This window comes from Ceratina calcarata, unplaced genomic scaffold (genome assembly GCF_001652005.2).
Source record: "Ceratina calcarata isolate Rehan_Ccalc_2016 unplaced genomic scaffold, ASM165200v1 scaffold557.2, whole genome shotgun sequence".
NCBI classification, from domain to species: Eukaryota; Metazoa; Arthropoda; class Insecta; order Hymenoptera; family Apidae; genus Ceratina; species Ceratina calcarata.
In genome coordinates this window covers 303,230-323,346 of record NW_017176762.1, presented here as the reverse complement: position 1 = coordinate 323,346, position 20,117 = coordinate 303,230, and the positions used below count along the sequence as shown (strand labels likewise).

General features: G+C 40.4%; 4 protein-coding genes across 9 annotated transcripts in view; 3 read left to right on the top strand and 1 right to left on the bottom strand.

The window, feature by feature from the left end:
* The first annotated feature begins 103 nt into the window (after positions 1-103).
* On the top strand, positions 104-4,796 carry LOC108629225 (sarcosine dehydrogenase, mitochondrial). Its single transcript, XM_018031772.2, has 16 exons — positions 104-562; positions 630-732; positions 803-1,059; positions 1,121-1,333; positions 1,405-1,734; positions 1,811-1,973; positions 2,044-2,191; positions 2,275-2,413; positions 2,523-2,702; positions 2,776-3,043; positions 3,126-3,255; positions 3,329-3,585; positions 3,649-3,811; positions 3,884-3,991; positions 4,052-4,180; positions 4,647-4,796. The coding sequence occupies exons 1-15, from the start codon at positions 542-544 to the stop codon at positions 4,170-4,172; spliced, it is 2,601 nt and encodes an 866-aa protein (XP_017887261.1). The 5' UTR covers positions 104-541; the 3' UTR covers positions 4,173-4,180; positions 4,647-4,796.
* On the bottom strand, positions 2,185-5,336 carry LOC108629229 (peptidyl-prolyl cis-trans isomerase-like 3). 3 transcript variants are annotated; one of them, XM_018031777.2, is made up of 5 exons: positions 5,139-5,332; positions 4,834-4,908; positions 4,485-4,765; positions 4,266-4,394; positions 2,185-2,584 (listed from the first exon to the last, which is right to left on the bottom strand). In XM_018031777.2, the coding sequence occupies exons 1-4, from the start codon at positions 5,139-5,141 to the stop codon at positions 4,268-4,270; spliced, it is 486 nt and encodes a 161-aa protein (XP_017887266.1). In that variant the 5' UTR covers positions 5,142-5,332; the 3' UTR covers positions 2,185-2,584; positions 4,266-4,267. The 3 variants fall into 3 exon arrangements, with proteins under 3 accessions (XP_017887266.1, XP_017887267.1, XP_026672927.1); XM_018031778.2 differs by having other exon boundaries at positions 2,185-2,574; XM_026817126.1 differs by lacking the exon at positions 4,834-4,908 and having other exon boundaries at positions 5,139-5,336.
* Positions 5,337-5,545: 209 nt separating this feature from the next.
* nocte (no circadian temperature entrainment) lies at positions 5,546-18,856 on the top strand. Of its 4 annotated transcripts, none has more exons than XM_018031827.2 (19): positions 5,546-6,019; positions 6,942-7,080; positions 7,323-7,577; positions 7,671-7,827; positions 7,900-8,013; positions 8,173-8,465; positions 8,551-9,103; positions 9,202-9,885; positions 10,011-10,444; positions 10,522-12,279; positions 12,382-14,340; positions 15,082-15,276; positions 15,366-15,674; positions 15,787-15,972; positions 16,082-16,217; positions 16,292-16,642; positions 16,717-16,841; positions 16,922-17,225; positions 17,345-18,856. In XM_018031827.2, exons 2-19 carry the CDS (start codon positions 6,997-6,999, stop codon positions 17,494-17,496), a joined length of 8,049 nt encoding a protein of 2,682 aa, XP_017887316.1. In that variant the 5' UTR covers positions 5,546-6,019; positions 6,942-6,996; the 3' UTR covers positions 17,497-18,856. The 4 variants fall into 4 exon arrangements, with proteins under 4 accessions (XP_017887316.1, XP_017887317.1, XP_017887319.1 ...); XM_018031828.2 differs by having other exon boundaries at positions 6,942-7,089; positions 15,097-15,276; XM_018031830.2 differs by having other exon boundaries at positions 6,942-7,089; positions 16,943-17,225.
* A 425-nt stretch (positions 18,857-19,281) lies between these two features.
* The window catches only part of LOC108629289 (protein-associating with the carboxyl-terminal domain of ezrin), a 5,547-nt gene continuing 4,711 nt past the window's right edge, over positions 19,282-20,117 (top strand). The window contains exon 1 of the mRNA XM_018031879.2: positions 19,282-20,041. Within this exon, the coding sequence (XP_017887368.1) occupies positions 19,847-20,041 (195 nt within the window). The 5' untranslated portion in view covers positions 19,282-19,846. The remainder of the gene's footprint in view (positions 20,042-20,117) is intronic.

The window sequence follows — 20,117 nt, the reverse complement described above, 5'->3', positions numbered from 1 at the left end:
TAATTTCTGTTATATGTCCCATGTGAATATACACGCCGTCGAGGTGTCAGTATTTGTTAATTAACAAACAACATGTTCGATCAAATCATTTCTTAAGTTCACCAATTAAGAAATCTCATTACGGAGAAACTGCGATTGAATGATATCATATCGCTAGACGCATTTTCAGTACTTAACTTTATAAACAAAGTTAATTAGAAGGTTGATCAACACAGATAACGTTATAAATATAATTTTAATTGTAAACTAAGGATAAATAAATATATATATATATATGGGTATCTACCGTGTAACAGTTCACACAATTCAGAAAGTGTGAAGCGAAGATAAAAAATAATGAACGTATATCATATTTTCATATTAATCCATAAAATATGTTTCACACAAGTAGATGATTAATGTAAACGTTTGATTAGTGCGGTTTAAAAAACAGGGTCGTGTTGTTAAAGCAACTGATAAGCTAGCCAGATAGAACAGTTTATTTATAAAGAGTAAAACAGTAGAAGATAATATTTATTCATATTGCCTCTCTCGTCTCTGGATGCTCTCAACGAAGCAGAAGGTATTCTCGCACGTTTCTTTGGATTCGCATGATATTTATTATCGTTATTAAATCAAGTTATTTCTAGTTATATGAAATGCGCATTAACTGTACTAGATTAATAACAGGAAGACGGCGGTATTCGTCATCTGCGGTACGATTACCGGATCACGCAGATGTTGTAGTGATAGGTAAATGAGAACGTTCATTAGCTACTATTGCACATCGACACGTAAAATAAGATTATTTTGTCTCTTTTAGGTGGAGGTAACGCGGGCTGTAATGCCCTTTATCATTTAGCAAAGCGCGGTGTCAATGCTGTATTGTTGGAGAAATCGAAATTAACGTCTGGCACGACATGGCACACCGCAGGTCTCGTATGGGGAGTACGAGGGCCGTACGATACTGAGATTCAATTACTAGCTACTACTAAACAAGTTGTTCAGTCACTGGAAAACGAAACAGGGCTGAATTCAGGATGGGTACAGAATGGTGGTCTTTACCCTGCGCGCACCAAAGTGAATATCATTATTTTCAGTCTCGGTCTCATTGATCTATTTCATTTTACATCTATTATAGGAACGTTGGTACTCTTACCAGAGAATAGCAGCCGTTTCTAAAGTTTTTGGCGTAGAAGCGCAAGTTGTTTCACCCAAAGAGGCAAGGGAATTATTTCCTCTGATGAGCGAAGAAGGTATTATAGGAGCCCTCTACTGTGCAGATGATGGGGTCGTTGACCCTTCCATGTTGATAAACGCTTTAATAAAGTCGGCTAAAGGAAATGGTGCCCAGGTAGTTTCTGCTCAATACTCTTTAATATCTTTTATAAGAAAGAAATATACGGATATTTAAATCATTTATAGATCTTTGAAGATTGTCCTATCACGAAGATACTCACTAAGGAAACTATTTTGAATAAGAAAAAGGTTTACGGTGTGGAAACCCCATACGGAACCATAAAGACAGATATTATTTTGAACGCGGCTGGAGCATGGTCGAAAAAAATAGCAAACATGATTAACTTAGATATTCCTGTAATGCCGATTCAGCACACTTACGCTATTACTGAGACCATGGAAGGAGTGCAGAATTATCCACATATCAGAGACAACGATATGAGTACATATGTTCGAATCCAGGGAAATTCAATGTACATAGGCGGTTACGAGAAGAATCCATTTCAAATATCAACTGTGAGTCCTAAAGTTAAATTTGCAATGTATACTTCAAATATAGAATCGTAAATCGAATTTCGCATTTGTACGAAAGGCTCCTGAAAATTTTGCGTTCGGTCTTTACGAAGTGGATTGGGACATGTTCAACACATTCTTGGGTCCTTTGATGCAATTGGTTCCTAAACTATCGACAACAGGAATAAAGAAAACAATATGCGGACTGGAGAGCTTCACTCCTGATCTTAAACCGATTATGGGTATTTAAAGAGACTTATACATATGTATGTTTCCTTCGTTTCTCGTTTTAACTTTAAGCGAATTTGAAAGGTGAGGATCCGCAATGTTCGGGATTCTTTTATTCTTGCGGTTATAACAGCGCTGGTATGATGTTAGGAGGCGGATGCGGGCAACGCATCGCGCAGTGGATAATTAATGGGCGGCCGAATGATTATATGTTCAATTTTGATATTAGAAGGTTCCATCACTTTTATTTAAAATTTGCTACTAAAGCATTCAATTTCGAGCTATTCTAAATTCCTTTATTATTGGCCTGCTCAGATTTTCTCCGGTACAAAGAAACAATTTTACTTGGTTAAAGGAAAGAACTTACGAAGCTTATGGAAACAATTATGGTATTAAATTTCCGTACGACAAACCGTTGAGTGGCAGGAATCTTAGAACAGACCCTTTCCACGAGGTAATATTAATTTAATTACGCAGAAGTCTTGTATAAATACGTAACAAGTAAACTCACTACTTAACTTAATTATCTCTTAATTTATTATCACTTTACTTAATTATTTTAGTTACTCGTTGAAAGAGGTGCCATTATGGAAGACTGCCAAGGCTGGGAGAGGCCTGCATGGTTCTCAAACAAAAAAGTAGAAATTTTACCATACGCTTATAACGAAACAAATCGGGATGATAAATACCGCGAGATAGTAGAAAAAGAGTGTACTTTTAATTTGTCACCGTACGATCAAATAGTAAGACTTTAAAATTGAAGTAGGTGAAACAACGAAGTAGAAAAGGTACTAATTGTAAACGATTTTTAATTAGATTCGGGAAGAAGCACTTGCTTGTCGCAAAAGCGTTGCTTTATTCAATGTGTCTAGTATTGGAAAATTCTATCTTTGCGGGCCTGAGGCTCAAAAAGCGGCAGACCACTTGTTCACCGCAAGTACGAACTGCAATTCCAACGAAACTATTTACACGCTTATGTTGAATCGGAGTGGAGGAATCGAAGCGGACTGTACAGTTACAATTTTGGAGCCCGGCTCCAGTGGAATCGTGGATCCGATATTTAAAGACAAGGCGTTCTACATACGTACGTTTTTTAAAATATGAACGATCAGTATCAAACTTAATCGTTATTAATGATTAACCATGTCATTGATTACTTTTTTTAGTCACAAACGATTCATCTTATTATCAAACTTGGGCTCACATGAGTAAAGTAATAGAGGAAAAAGGTTTTGACGTAACGTTACATGATGTTACCGAACAAATTGGTGTTCTATCCGTGCAAGGACCTAATAGGTATTGTATTACATGCATGTATTAGGATTATTTGAGCTCATTTGAATAATAAAATTCTTAAATCATGATTTAGTCGAAACTTAGTGGAGAGATTGATAGAACATGAAATCTCAGATGAAACTTTCAAATATGCAACAACAAGATTAGCGAAAGTTAAAGGAGAAATAGTACGTTTGATTAGATATAGTACGGTTGGTGAACTTGGCTTCGAGTTGCACATTCCAAAATCGTCGTGTCGTCTAGTTTATACAAACTTAATTGAGTGCGGTAAACCGTACAATATGAAACACGCTGGACATCGAGCACTCTCTAGTCTTAGTTGTGAAAAAGGTAAACTACTTTTTCTTATTCGTTTTATAAAACTACTACTAATAAAATTACTTAAATGCTCAGGTAATCTCATTTGGGGATTAGATATTAGAACGGATGATAATCCCGTGGAAGTTGGACTTGAGTCCATTTGTCGTGAGTCTGGCGAATATTTAGGGAAAGCAGTTATCGATCGATTGCGAACAGCTGGGATAAAAAAGAAGTTCGTTCGTCTTCACGTAGATAGGTATAGCAGTGAGATCATTGTAAATATTTGTATTTAAGTTTTATGTCATACTAATATTGAGTGTTTCACTAGCTCCATTCCACTGTGGGGTCTAGAAGTTATATACAGAGACAATCATCTAGTTGGTTATTTACGAAGAGGGGAAAAGGGATACAGTTGTGAAAAGGCGATAGGGCACGGGTATGTAATATAAAATAAAATAGAATTCAGAAAATTGTGATTAATATTGCTTAATATCAGGTATATAAAGCATCCAGATGGAGGAGATATAACAAAGGAATTCTTGGAGAATGGTAATTACGAGCTCGAAGTTAATGGAAAACGATATGCAGTGGATCTACAGCTGCTAACACAAGTGTGATACTCGGGGTAAACAATTGTAAATTAATGTCTCTCTCAATTCTAAGAAATTTTAGATGTATAAAATAGTATTTTAAAATATAAATATATTTACATTTATCCTGCTAAGGGGTTGGCATGTATAGTCACGCTGTTTATTCGAGTCTCTGTAAGTGGTCTATAGTTCTTGGGATTCACTGGTAACTTTTCTAACTGCTCAAGAGTTTCCAAGCCATCTATTACCCTAAAACATACAGTAAACCAATGCTTTTTAATCTACAAATCGAACAGTATGGTTTATATATTACATTATACAAGTAAAAAGTATACTTACTTTCCAAACAAAGTATATTTTAGGTCCAAGTGTGGTTGGGATCCATATGTTATAAAAAATTGACTACCATTCGTGTTTGGGCCATTATTAGCCATAGAAATAAGTCCCCTTGCACTATGTTTCAATTCTTCTTTAAATTCGTCTTCAAATTTCCGGTTCCAGATTGACGTCCCACCTTTGCCAGTCTGTGTTGGATCCCCAGTTTGTACAATGAAACCTTTTATATTTCTATGAAATAAGCAATTGTCGTAGTAATTACTAGCACATAAGGCTAAAAAATTCTGCAAAATAAACATTTTGTTATCAACTTTCTTTCAATGTTCTAAAATTAATTCTATAAAACTCCTACCTCGCATGTTTTTGGGCACAACTCACAAAATAATTCTATCTTTATATCACCAACGTCGGTATGCAATGTTACACTCTGCAAATAAGAATTTCATTATAATTTATGTAAATATGGATATACGAACACATCAAGTATAATTCAGAACATATTTGTCGATTCGAACACTAAAGTTCCAACTTTATAGAACAGAGAGGTGTTTATCAAATTATTTTATTTTTGAGCCATGTCACTTTTTGTACATGTGCAATACATGTATGTATGCGTGAACGTTAGTAATACAAAGAGAAATAATGTTTATCACGTACCATCTTCGATATAATTGTCCAGGCATTAATGGATAACGAGATGTGCTCTTTATTATTGTTAATATCATTCACGCTCCTCGTTCGTTATTTGCATAGAGCGCATCATTAAGAAAAAATAAACGCAAATGTATATACATACGATCTACGTATAGACGCAGAGAAAGGCCATATTGAATTTTATAGAATTACCAACGAAATCAAATGCACGAATTTATTTCGATATGGACTGGAATCTACATCGAACGTATCACTTTCAAATTAATTATAAAATACGTAATAAATTGGGAAACGTATAATTATAAGATAATAATGAAGCAGATCCTAAACATACCCGAATTGTACGGAATGTAATTCACGAAGGATAGACAAGTTTGTAACCAATTTGACTTTGGTTCAGAGCGGTAAGGAATCGTCGCAGCAGGCAGGCAGTAGCGCCACTTATTTCTGCTGAATGTTCCGCTCGTTTCTCGTCGCAAGTAACGGTTAGGTAAAAAAAGATATTGGGTACTGTGGCATAGTTTTAACTCGTGAAAAAGTGCATTTAGCGTTGTTCGAAGCAGGGATAATATTATATTTTATATGATCAAACGGAAAGATATCGAATTGTGAAATTTATCAGAGAGGTGTGACAAGAAAATCCGGACGAGTGGCGCGTCTGTGCAAACGGCTCTCTTCGGTCGCATGACGTAATTGTATTGATCGCGGAAGAAGAGCCGAAAGTCGCGCATTCGCCATCTTGGACGAATTGTGGAAAAGAACTTTCTGTGTCTCGCAGGCGCGGTACGCTTGTAATAATTGTAATCCGCGGCGATCCGGACATTAATTAATTTAACTGGGAATTAACCCTTTTGTGAATTAGAAACCCATTTGGACGGACCAAGGTAAGTCATTATTTTCTTTCATTTACGTTTTCGTACCAACTTTTTTTTCTACGTGGGAACCTTGCTATCTAACACTTTATTCCTTGATCGCTCGGTCTCGAAGGATTCCTTTGTATTCCGACATCGTCTCGGAGTTATTTTGACGTTCCGCGGTATGTGATATCCACCAATAACTTCTAGTTAGTCGAATTTTAACAATACTTGGGAGCGAATCTTTTTGTTTTGAATTTTTGTGAGTTTGACATCGCGATCGAGGGGTTGGGTCCGATCGTTACACTCCGGCTGTTCCAAGCATTTTTTTATCGTTTCTCGCTTATTTTGCTCAACAATTTGCTTCTCCGTCTATAAGTCTCTCGCTCTGTCTTCTTTGTACCCATTCGTTTGTTGCAACAAAGCTTTCTGAAACTCTCCTACGCGACTTTCTATCGGCCTCCATAAGTGTTCCCTCGAATTTTACGAAATTTGTTTTGCCAATATTTTCCCGTGCGCGTTACGATTGACGTAAGGTAATATTGATTTACCATTCAATTTTCGTGCATAATTTAATAACTACCATCCGCGATAGTTTTTTCTTTTCTTTATTTTTTCCCTTTCTTTCTTCTCTTTATATTAATTATAACTTGCGTGTTTAATTAAATTCTATATATTTTTCTCCGTCTACACACTTTTATTAGTTTTGATTGACTATAAACCTGAATGATTATACTTGATGATAATTATAATTAAGAATTCAGCAGGTCAATAACAATTATATTATTACACACATATATATTTTCTCTTGCAGGATATGTTCGTTACTTCTTTATATCTTTCTCTAATTGTAATAAAAGATTTCCCAAAATCTTTGTGAATTTTTTTATCTAATCTAGTTCTATTATTGATTAAAGCCAGAAGTTTATGTAAATGTCAATCATGATTTCAGACAAAGGGTTCGTTCTTTGGGTCTGATTGGTACTAAATGGTTGCCTGCAGACAGCATGTCTACTCTGTCAGGGCTCGTGTCGAAGGGGGAGAAAGGAAAATCCAAATTCCAATCATTAGACATCAATAGCTTGTACCGGGTGAGTAGGGTGAGTTGGCCAAAAAGTTTTGTTCTATTTTCTTTGTTTATCTGTTACATTTTCCTTTTTCTATGTGTTTTTTCTTGTACCACATATAATTAAATTTATATTCGTATACACTATGTTCTCCTTACGTGTTTACTATTTTCTTTGCGCATTTTGTATTTCTATAATAAGTAAATGCACTTAACAAAAGTTCTTAAGAGGAAATGGAATTTGTATCCCATTCGTTGTATACTTAGGGAGAATCTTTAGAACAACATCAGCAAAAAAACACATTACCACGCAAACATGGAATGCAAAGTCTTGGGAAAGTGCCCTCGGCACGACGACCTCCTGCTAATCTGCCTAGTTTAAAAAGTGAACATAGCAGTAACGATCCGGCTGTCAGTCTTGTACCAAGCGGAGGAAGCGGTTGGGCTACTACTAAAGAGTCGACTACTGCCATCACTACTGCTACAACTACTACAGCTGCAACTGCATCAGATACATCCACGGTAAGTCTCATGACAGTATGCATATCTGTAAAGCGTTAAATAATTTTGATTTGTATGTAAAACTGATAAAAATATTAACTATTTCATTGCTAGTCAAATTCTTCAACCACACAATGTGTAACCGGAACTGTCACAGCAACATCATTACATTCATTACTCCCAGGACAACAAAATACTTCACCGACTTCATACTCGACAGATGCGAACAACAAATCAACATGGAGTGCAATAATGAGCAGATCTGGAGACGGTATGATAAATTGTTGAGGCAAACTGAAACGTAAACTGATAACTAGGAAACGTTTAACGTTTTAACATTTAGGTATTGCATCAGGAGGCCAACAACAATCACAACAGCAGCAGCAACAGCAGCAACAAACAGGAAATCGGGAGTTGAACGCGCAGTACGGACCTGGACCGAGTTTGCGGCCCCAAAGTACGGTTCATATAAAATCGAATAAATCTTATTCCACAGAACATTCACAATAATCGTAAAATACGTGAATTGAGACCGAAGGCATGACAGAAAAACTATTCTGTATATTACATAGAATTAATACATAGTTTTTTTAAATAAATTGAAATTTCGTACTAGCGGAAGGAAGTTGGATACAAGGTGGAAGTCGCACGGCCAGTGGTGCGGTAATAGGAGCAGCTGGTTCCGGAAGTGGGAGTTCAGGGGTCCAGGCCCCCCCTCTGAACATCGCTGGATCGGGAGGACACACCGACATACCTGGTGGCGGGCGACAGAACTTGGCCCAGTCTCCCAACATGGGCATGGTCCCGGCAGGCCCTCATAATTCTTCAAACAATCAGAACGCTCTGAGTTCTAGTTCTCATCAAGTTGGTCCAAATCTACATCATTACAGAGGACTTATACCTCCATTTGTACGTTCTTTTATTGATATGTATAATTTTTACCTTTCTCTAATGCAAGAACATTCAACAACTTGATTCCTCTTAATGAGTTTAGATGTACAGAGGAAATTTTGCCGGTGGATTTTCTCCACAATTCCCGCCAAACGCTAATTCTGCCGGGCCTAGACCCCGGTTCAATTATTCCGCGGAACGATTCCCTGCCCCGGCTGTACGTCAACAAGAACGCGAACGTGTTCCCGATGAAGAAATTATCACACGCCCAATTATTAAAGAGGAAGATCTTACTCGTATGGACGATATCTCTCGCGACGCTGGATGGGCGGCGCACGACGACATCGATTACAATCAGAAGCTTGCCTTTAGCGACGACGAACCTGATCTTGATTCATCGAAGAAAGATGAAAAGCGGGACAGCAAGGAGGAGAAAAATGAAGAAAATTCTGTAGAAGAGAGGGAGAAGACAAGAGATAACCGCGAAAACCGTGATGGCCGCGATAATCACGATAATCGAGATTTGAAGGAATCCCGAGATCAAACGACTCATCGTCCATGGATTCAGAGCTCCTTACCCAGAGATTATCGTGGTTCCAACGGAGCTAACAATTACAGCGGTCAATCGCAACTGCATGCAGTGCATCCCTTGAGAGGTCAGTATATCTACATGACTAAAAGACACTACTATAAAAGTAAAGTCGTTTTTATCTATAATGGTAATGTACACGTACAAATTTTCTGATTCATATAGGCGTAGAAGATGACGAGGCGTGGAACGAGCGACGCAGACTTAAGGTGGTTGAAGTCGCGTCTGCTGTAGAGCGTGCTCGGCAACGTAAAGAGGAAGAAGAAAAACGGTATCAGGAATCAGCTAGACAAGCGGCAGCTAAGAAATTACAGGACTTAGAACAGAAATTGAAGGAGAAACAAGCAAACGAATCGAAAAGCTTGATAAGTGTTCCACCAGTGCCAATTTCCGTACCCGATTGGGAACGTGACAGAGAAAGTAGGGAACGGGAGAACAGAGACCGCGAACGATCTGAAGGAAAGGACGAGAAGTCTTTAACGCGTGAATCACGTGAGCCTAGGGACGGTCCGAAAGACGGCAGAGATTCACGTGATCAGCTGATGTCGGATTTCCGGCAACCAGAGCGACAAGGTTTCGCAAGGCAACCGGATAGCATTCGCAGCGACCGGGACAGAGAACGAGACCGCGAACGCGATCAAAGGGAAACTAGAGATCGTGAACTGCACGCTACGTTTTCTCGACAATTTCAAAACAATCTGCCGCCTCGGTTTCAAAAACAACAGGCAGAAAAAATCAATGCCGGTCTTAACCGGATTTCTCCTAGTACCGAAAGATCATCTTTTCAATCGGTTCCATTCTCCCAGCAATACGATCCTGGTAGATGGGTTTCTAGCCACGGCTCTTTAAGTAAGTGCAAATTCAAAGTAAAATATTTATTGTATTCTAGATTTTTCAATAATTCTTACTTTTTTAAATGTATACTCCCGTCTCATCGAAAAAATATAATGCAATAATTCTCTTTGTGTCAATAGATAGCAACCTGAAAGCATCATCGCATAGCGCTCCGTCGCAACGTCGGACCAGAACCGATTCAGACATTTCTACTTCGATGGATGATGAGCGACCTCCGTCTCGAGATTACCGCGGTAGCTTACTTCGGGACGATCGATACCGTCATTCCTCGCACCGATCATACGAGACACGCAAGTCGGCCGGTTACTACGACGAGTACAATCGCAACTGCCGAGATCACGAATACGATGATAGACATTCCCGTGATTCTTGGGAACGTGAACGATACTTCGACGATAACAAAGATCGAGACTCGAAGGATGGCGTGGAATCGAGAGATATCAGAGATACTCGGGATATCCGTGATAATCGTACCAACAGGGACACGAGAGACTCGAGAGAAACTCGAGAAAGAGATAACAAAGACAAAAAGGACTATGATAATTATTTGAAGGTACATAAATTCTTAACCGCTTTCCTGTCACAACAGTCCTTAATTAACTTTCACTGCACATTTTTATTTTTTAACAGGACACGTTTGACGAGCGCAACCGGGAGCGCGATCGTGAGCGTGAACGCGACCGTGACCGCGATCGTGACCGTGATCGTGAACGCGATCGTGAGCGTGACCGTGAGCGCGATCGCGACCGCGACCGTGACCGTGATCGCGAACGTGATCGTGAACGGGATCGCGACCGGGATCGTGATCGCGAACGAGATCGGGACCGCGATCAAAGAGAAAGATCTGAGAGCAGTGAGTGGCGTGAAGAACGTATCATGCAAGACAGAATGATCGATAACCGTCGCGATGCACAGAGGGAGGAACGTATGGAACGCGGCGAGCGTCCGCAGAGACCGGATTCTCGCGACAGTCGTGCCTCGCGGGAATCGAAGACATCTTTGCGCGACGACGATTCACACAAATTGCGGGATTGCAGTTCCTGGGTGAACGAGGTCACCGATTACGAGGAAAGCAAACGCGATACGTATCACGAGGAGATTCGTGAACGAGAGAGAGATAGGCGACAACCTATGGGTCCTGTAACCAAGGAGAGAATCGAGGCCGACGAGTTGAAAAGTGAAAAGCGCAACTTGACCCAATTGAAACGGGCAAGTTCCGATCAAGAAAAGAAGGATCAGGCGAAGGAGGCTACCTCGGAGGCAAAGAAGGAAGCGGACGTTTGGAATAGAAAAGTCGATCGCGTTAGCGACAGTACACGGGCAATCGAGAGGGGCGATAATTCTCCAAAAGCATGGGCGGATGCCGTTTCGCCGACGTTTGAAAAGGAAGAGGAGAAAGCTTTGGAACCTGCCAAGGGCGAAAAGGATTCAGAAGACTTGAAACAAAGTTTCGATAAATTAAGTCTTGACAAAAGAGAGGAAACGCTGAGCGAGGATGCGACTGCGGGAGAACAGTTGAGTGATGATAAACGAGAGAAAAATATACGGAACAGAACTAGCAGCGGCAGCTCGAACTCGAGGGTACGCGAGCCTCGAGGTGGGCGTCAATGGGGCGGAAGTACGTACAGTGTGTATAGAGGCTGGCGAGGTCCCGAATCAAGAGGACGACGAAACGGGCCTAGAACCTCTGCTAGACCAGCGTCCGCTAGAAGTGGTTCGTACGCGCACACCGATTCAGAAAATAGTGCCGATGAAGTATCCGGTTCTACTGAATCTGGTAAGGAAGAAAAGAAATCGGCCAGATCGCCGAAGCCCGGTCAGAAAGCGGAGAAAGAAGAACGGAATCGGGAAGCAGCCGTGTCTTCTCGTGACGATAAACGCTCCGATCATTCTCAGTCGCAACGCAGCGACAAGCGAACTTACGATAGCAAATTGGGCCGCGAAGGCTTCGCTCCATCGGGAGAACCGTCGCGCCGTGGTCGAGGTAGCAGTTTTCGAATTCGAAGCACAGCTACCACAGGTAGCCGCATGGAGGGATATGGACCACCGTCCAGTAAAAGTCCATTCTCCTCAGAACGCAGTATTGATGAAAAACAAAGTTCTACACGACAGAACCCTCCGACGCCTACTCCGGAGAAAGAGTCAAACGTTTTACTACCGTCGCAAATCGAATCAACCGATGATAAAATCATCGCTAAACAACAAGCGCTTACTGCTGGTATAACAGGAAAACGTGCCAAATCTCCGAACCAACAATCCCAACAGGCGCAACAGTCTTGCAACAAGCAGGATGCAAATCATGCGAGTAGCGCTACTTCTTCTCAAAAGGTGCAGACTTCAAGAAAAGAGGAATCACGCTCCAAACGAACTCGTAGTGGAAGTAGAAGGGTAAGCATCCATAGAAATTTATATTCTTCACTTCCGGTTCATTTATATGAAACATTTGGTGGACAGTTATTTCTATATAACATTTATTTGTATTGATTATAGGGCAGAGACAATCGCGAGTTGCGTTATCGCGGCAGCAGTAGCAACGTATCGAAGCAAGCCTCCTCGGATGTGGGAAATGAGGATTGGGAAACCGTGTCCGAGAAAAGCGAGGGTCACGTGGAGGAACACAAAGAGACGCGCATCAGTCGCAACAAACAGTTTTCTACACGTTCCAACACAGGCAGTGGTCCGAACGCCGTGGCTTCGAACGTGCACTCGCGTAGAAACGAACAGACAGGCAATAACCGCGATCAACGTGAAAAGAACGTAAAGTCTTCCAGTACAACCTCTCGAGCCCCCGGCGCTGAGAAACGGAATTTACAAAGTTCAGGTTTTGTTAATCAAAAGAATCATTCGAGCAGCATTCCGCCATTAATGCAGACTGCTCAAGTGCAGAACGGGAGGTCGAGAAATCAAACTTCTGGCAATAATTCAACGAGTCTGAGCAAATCGACCGTAAAGGATAGTACAGTTAATCGTGTGGATGAATTGAAGTTGAGCGATCCGAATTTAGTTAATCAAACTCTTAATGACATTAACAAGAAAGTCCAGGGAAAGGAAAAGAAGGCAGCCATCGACTGCGAAATAGAAGCGAGCAATTGCACGGAGGATGGGCCGAACGTCGTTGAAGATAAGGTTGACTCCGATGGTTTCCAAGAAGTGCGCTCGAAGAAGAATGTAAAGGATTCGAGACACGGCCAAAAAGAGGAAACGAAATCCGTGAAACGTGAAAAGGACAAGGACAGAGAACGCGATCATTCGAAATCGAAAACAAACGGTGGTTCACAACAGTCTACTACTTTGCAGCAACAGATCCAGAATATACCGCCGTTGCTTGGACAAACCATTCCACAACCTTCGAACATGCAGAAACAATACGACAGTAGGACTTCGAGAAGTCAGAAGCTCGCACCCAGATTCCAAAAGCAACGCTTAGCGAAACAGCAACAACAACAACAGCAGCAGCAAATGTGCGTGTCAGAACAAAACGATTCAAATAAGATGAACAGTTCATCGAATAGCTACGCAAAGGACTCATCGAGCGGTCCCGCTCCACCACCTTCCGTCAACGCTTGGGACAAACCGTTCACGAGTCAATTACGATCGAATTCACCGTCGACTGTTCCTACCGATATCCAATTAATAGCTGGTCTGTCGACGCAGAACGATCATAGTCACGTTCATAATCACGAGGTTAACGATCAAACCAATTCTGGCAGTAGCAGCCAGCGAAACTCTCCGAACGGTGAAAAGAACGCTGGTAAGAGTCTGAAAGATCAACTGATAGAGAAAACTTCGGTCTCTGACGTCTCTTCGCCTCCGGTGCAAACATTGATCTTCGAGAATACAAATTACTCGAAAACTACCAAGGCTGGGCCCTCTGATTTGGCAGTGAAGAATAAATTCTCTAATCATATCAAGACTCAACAACAACGCGTCGAGAAACGCGCGGATTTAGAGGAAGATAATAATGCCGCTGCTATGCAGCAACAGCAGCAGCAACAAAGTCTGCCTGTAGCGTTTTCGAACAAACCGAACGATCTAATAAAAGATAAAAGCCAGGAGCCGATTCAAATGCCGCTGTCGTTCAACAAGAACGAGGACAACGCCGATATGAAATTAGACTTCACGTTTGATTCCGATCTGTCGCAGCTGACTGAGGACAAAAACAAAAGCCTAGGAATGACTCGGTCGATGCATATAGCTACTGGGCAGAACACTATTTCTCCTTCTGCAGCGGAGCTCAATCTGAAAATCGCCTCGGTAAAGAAAGTATGGGAGAATGCGCCTCCCATGCCAACCGTAGTCGAGCACGAAGATGGCAATGTCGTCACTAGCGCGAACACTTTCCCTCAACCGTTCGAAAGTACTGATGTTGATGACAGTTACAGCCCCCATCAACAGTACAATCAAACTAACATGAAAAACGAAATAACTACTTCTACGAACGTGTGCAAGGTGAGAAATCATTTCGCGAACATTATATCATGTTATCATGCATGTATATAGAAACTATTACATCACTAGAAATTGATTCGATACTCAGCATAGACTCGAGTGAGAACGCATTTCTTCCAGTTTGTTCATTCCGTCGTTTCCTTCTGATTTTTAACGTTTCCCGTCCGTATTCGAAAATCCTTTTAAAGCAAAAAAAGAAAGATAGTTACCATGGTGAAAATCAGAAAGGTAAGTGGCTAACGTGCATCTCTCCGATTTTGTTTCGAAGTCTTTTGTTTTTTTTTTGTAAAACTTGCCTAAGTATAAGCATTCGTCGTTTCGCAAATTAATTGCACATCGTCATTGTCATTTTCCAATTTTTTTCTTTCGCAAATTTTTCATTACCACGTTGCTTTTGTCATTCACTGCTCTTACATCATGATCATTTACGTTATTACAGCCATTTTCCTAACAAGAGTCTCCGTTAATCGATTTTGTTTACTTAATTATTAAGCATTACACTGTTAGCAATGAACCTAACTATTTTCACCAGAGTTCAGAAGGAAGATTTAAAAAAAGAAGAGAATACGTTGTCTCCCCCCACCCTCTCAAAAAAAAAAACATTCGCGCTTTTTGGTCGGCATCGATTAGAGTTATTGATGTCGACAGTTGATAGTGATGTAAATAGAAAAAAAAAACTAAAAAAATAATGAAACACCATGTCCCCTGTGGGAAGATGCTGACTCTTTGCCTGATGCGCAGCTGGTTCCCCCGCAGGTGAAGCCGCAGCAACAATCTTCGGGAAGCAGTAGTGGCCAATCTGGCTCGACCGTCCCTGGACCGAGTCCCATCGGGGCAGGTCAGAGTCCTATCGGACATCCTCCTGTTAGCCTGCAAGGACCGTTAAGTCCACCACCCTTTAACTCCACTGGACAACCCTCTCATATCAATTATCAGGTGATTATTCATTAATTAATTATTCAATCTTGGTGTCACGCTTATTCATTTATTCTCTTATTTATATTTGTTCTTGTTCGTTCTTCCAGGAATTCCCTCAGTATCCCGGCTCTCAAGCTGCGCAGTACGGCAGTATGTCTGCCATACCGTCTCCACCAGCTGTATTATTCAACACTGGTTCTGGTCAACTACCAGCCCAGGCGGGAGGTTTATACGGAGCATTTCAGCTGGATCAAAGTCGATCGGCTTTCACGCAATATCCGCCGTATGCGCCGTCTCTCCAGAATTCGTTCAGTCAGCAAAACGTCTACCTGCAACAACCTCCGCCTCCTCCACCGCACGCGCCTAACGCGCCTACGCCGGACATGTATCAAAGCAATCTCTCGCAATATCGAATCGTAAGTGGTCACCGTTTTAATTACTACTATATACAATGTAACATAATTCAAATTCTAATCCAGCTGCAAGTCGAATGCACACTTGAAATACAAGAAAGTTACGTTTTTACAGACCGCAGCCGCCGCCCCGCCCTTTGGCCAGAATCAGCAGTTGAGCAACAATCCCAACACGGTTCTGATTAGTTCCTCTTCGAACTCTTTGATGTCAGCCAGCGTGAAACCATCATCTCAACCTATCGGCGCTATCGGAACCAAAGCTCCGCATTTTCAAGCACCGTCTGCTCCCCAACCAAACCCAGTAAGTCTTAATTACTGTGACTCGTAGTTAATATTATCGTCTATTTTCTCACACGTGAAGCTGTTTATAGAATTCTTCGGGTGATGTTCTTTTTTCGTTTTCTTTTTAGTTAACGTACATACCATATGATCCGAATCAAGTACTCGGCGTGAGTGGCAGTTACATGGGCAATTCCCAATTGGTGCAGAGACCTGGCCCGAATGTACAAGCGTCGGCTAATAGCTATTATAGCGCGACTTCAGCTGGTGAGCAATTTATTATTATTATTTGCTGTAATAATTCTTCAGGACGAATCACTATCGTTACGTTTTCATTTTAGACGTGTTTCCCGGGTCTCAAACAGGTTTTTATCAACCTGGAGGCGCTACGCAACAGACCGGAACTCATTACGGACTCCAAGGATTCGGTCAGCACAGTCAGAGCTTGGCAACTGGTAGTGCCACACCTGTCGGACTCCAAAACTTCAGCTCCGGCTTCTTGTCTAGCTCAGGTCTACAGATCGCAGCGGCCGCGGCCGCTCAGCAATTTCGCAATCCGACCGGAGGACTTCCTGGACCGGGAAATACGGGGCCTAATTTTCTCAGCAAACATCAACCACAAGAGCAACCCAGACAATTGAAGAGTCCATCGGGAAACCAGCAAGACGTTCTAGCATCAGTCTTTAGCTCTAGTAATTTCACTTCTTTCGTTATATGTTAGATTGAACACTGAAATTGTATAGTAACATAATGAATAATTTTCCAGCGCCTCAAATTCCATCTCCCAAGTCTAGAAGCTGCAAACAACAATCGTCTTCTCAACAGTCGCAACCAAGTCCGACGCAGCATCACAAATATCAGCAATATCAAGGCGTTAGTCAATCAGCTCTGGTAAATAGCATCAACCTGGTTCACAAATTTCGCGAATTCCATTAATGCTCACCCAAACTGCTAAGACTAAGACACTTAAGTTGTATGAAATGTCTCTACAGGTATTGCAACAAAATATACGCGGCATGGGCATGCCACCGCGCGGTGGAATCCAACCGTCTCAACAAAGATACCCGCCACCGATTCAACGACCGGTCGTTCCGTTCACGCCCGGCCCGAATCCGAACAATCCCACCCAACAGCAGCAACCTAACTGCATGCCCTCCCAGCAACAGCAACAACAAACTCAAATCAACCGTCACAGACCGAATCTGCATCAGCAGCAGCAGCAACAGCAACAACAACGAAACATGAAGATGCAACAACAATATTACTCTACTCAAGGTTCGCGCTTGTCACGTCGTATTGATACGAACAATCATTGAGGAAAAAAATGGTCAAAAAGTTAAGAATTCCAGTCGCACGAGAACCGTTCCTATGTTTGTTTTGTTCTTCGTTTTCAGGAAACGTCAAAATGGACGCGAACGAAAAAACGGATTCACACAATGATAAAATCAACGACGGTAGCTCCGGTGCACAACAAGGAGGCGCCAAACCGAGTGTAAACTCGCAAGACAATGACAATAAGGAAGAAGTGAATCAACAAAACGAGTGAATTGTGAAAAAAGAACATTCAGTCCACCATTTGAAACAAAATATATATATATATAATTAACGATCACACATACACACATATATATACATATATATATATATACATATACATATATATATGCATATATAATGGTACGACGTTGATCGGAAGGTAAATGATAATGATCATGAACTTATCGTACATGTGGAGCGAATGGTAGCTCGAGATTGGTATTATGTATTACTGTCAATTTAAAGCAGCTTGCGAGCTTGAAATTCGTAACTTCGATTGCATCGACCACGTTTCGTTTTGATTAATAATTTGATCGTGACGTGTATCGAAACGAAGGAATAATTATAGGTGACATTTGTTACATACATACCGATGCTTCTCCGAATTAACAATTATAGAAACACGTGTTATCTTTTCATAAATTTCGAACAATGAGATTGCTTTTGTCGAACGTTTCACCTTCGTTTGAAAATCGTGAAAGGGGTGCAAGAATGCCCGAGCATGTGTAGGATAAAATGCTGCTTGGCAAGAAGATGGAACTCAATCGATTTCCACGAGACTGATTGATCCAAAAAAGAGAAAAAAGAAGAAAGCAATCATTGATTTCCTCAACGACGGGGATACCAACAACATATTCAGTTGATGAAGAGAGAAGGAAGTTAAAAGGACTAGACTGACGCGCACAACGTATATAACTCTAATCGATATCGATCGATCATCCTAACCGATTAACTGCGTTTATCAACTACTATGAAGATTAATGAATGTGCACAAGACTTATGTTTCTGTATGTGAACACGACGACGGTCTGTGGTATACGATAAAGCCAGATTTCTCGTGAGACTTGCCTCGAGAAAAGTATTGCACGATCGTTGCAATTATTCGCAGAGCATCACTTTAAAAGAAAATAAGGAAAACGGAAACAAAACGACAAAGAAGACTGTTGCGTATATCGAAATTCCAACAAAAAAATGGAAAAAAGGAAAAGGAACGAAAAAATACATTAAGAATTATATCCGTGCGGCGATTCATCGTCGTATAGATCTGCATGATGTTGTCCCTCTAAATACGATATGGCAAGTAAAAAAGAGTTCATGTACATTATTCGTTTATTAATATACTGTGAGGTCATGAGAAAGCTTGTGAAAAAAATAAATAGTGCAACAATTGTTTATAGTACTGAATGTATTATCATGACCTAGCCACTCTCGGAAAGAGTATCAATGATTAGGGGAAAAAAATGTAATGATAACGAGGAGTGTTTTGCTTGCAGAAATACGAAATGCGCTCGATTTCTTCGCGTGTAGTAATATTTCGCTAGTAATATCTCACAACACTGTTTGTCGCAACGTACACGTCGTACAAAAAAGAAATGTATATTCTCTTCTTTCGTTACGATTCAAACATCATTATTATTATATTATTAATATTAATATTATTACAAACATTATTTTATTTTAATTTTATTTTATTTGTAGTAACTTTCGTCATCATTATCATCATCGTTCTTTCTATTGTATTACAATGCTACATATATACAATATACGATCATCTTCATCGCCGCCGTTGTTACTACTGCCGCTGCTATTGTTATTAATTAGTACCACAACCATCATTGAAATATCATGCGTAAAATTGCTAAAAACTTAGTGTTATAATTTTCAAAACTGAATCGGTAACGTGATTATTATTAGAATGACATCATGGCTGTCGTCATCGATCTCGCCGTCGCCGCAAATAATACAATGATTACTGCACGGAAATAATAAAAATATAATAGTTTTTCCCTAAACTTCAAATTAAATTAGTTTAGATTCTGGAATGCAAATGAAGTACATACATACATACATGCGTGTACTTATTTCCCGCACATGTTTCCGCGTGAATCGATTCCTACATTTACGTTCATAAAAGATATAAAACTCCAACGATGGAATTTATTACTCTAATCTATAAATGAAAACTCAAACTCACAATATATCCTTACCGTATTCGATAAATACGACTGTAGACTGATTTATGCAACGAAAATAGATATGTGAAATGAAATGAAGAGGATTCGTTGTTAGAATAATGGCGCTAAAATCGCGTATCTGTCTGAGAAATAGCTATCAGCGATAAATGAAACAGTTGATATCAATTTTTTTATCGTCTGTCACACTTGAAGGATCTACATCGAGTTTAGTGATGTGTTCTAAAATCAAAGCAACATTATAATCTGGAATAAACAATTGCAACTGTTGCAAGGCATTCTTTCGAATGATTCTTTTTGTTTAACAATTGATCGAGAAATGTTTGTTAAACGATTGTTACTTTCGACCGTTGTGTGATACATGTGGCTCAATTCTGTAATAAATTAATGGGGAATGAAAGGAGTGCCCTTAGCGGGCTAGAAATCGACGAGAAACCGGTTCAAATAACTGATTTTTGGGCCCATTATTTGGCCCGCGTAAACGGTCATAATGTTCAAACCATTTCGGTTTTTGTCAGTGAACCATTATTGCATTATAGTGCAAATTTTGGAAATCCATCGCCTCTACAGAAGGCTGCAAAGGTTAATGTTAATGTATCGATTACCTGTTACATTATGTACCATCTGAGTCGAGCATATAATAAATTTTATTAATAAC

Bases quoted from the DNA above. Each gene is read 5' to 3' on its own strand.
- LOC108629225 (XM_018031772.2), top strand. From the start codon at position 542: ATGCTCTCAACGAAGCAGAAG. The intron at 1,060-1,120 runs GTGAATATCATT...CATCTATTATAG, and splicing joins TTTACCCTGCGCGCACCAAA to GAACGTTGGTACTCTTACCA. The intron at 2,703-2,775 runs GTAAGACTTTAA...ATTTTTAATTAG, and splicing joins TGTCACCGTACGATCAAATA to ATTCGGGAAGAAGCACTTGC.
- LOC108629229 (XM_018031777.2), bottom strand. The intron at 4,766-4,833 runs GTAGGAGTTTTA...TTTATTTTGCAG, and splicing joins TGTGCCCAAAAACATGCGAG to AATTTTTTAGCCTTATGTGC. The intron at 4,395-4,484 runs GTAAGTATACTT...TGTATGTTTTAG, and splicing joins AAATATACTTTGTTTGGAAA to GGTAATAGATGGCTTGGAAA.
- nocte (XM_018031826.2), top strand. From the start codon at position 6,997: ATGTCTACTCTGTCAGGGCTCGTGTCGAAGGGGGAGAAAGGAAAATCC. The intron at 7,090-7,322 runs GTGAGTTGGCCA...TTGTATACTTAG, and splicing joins GCTTGTACCGGGTGAGTAGG to GGAGAATCTTTAGAACAACA. The intron at 8,014-8,172 runs GTACGGTTCATA...ATTTCGTACTAG, and splicing joins ACCGAGTTTGCGGCCCCAAA to CGGAAGGAAGTTGGATACAA.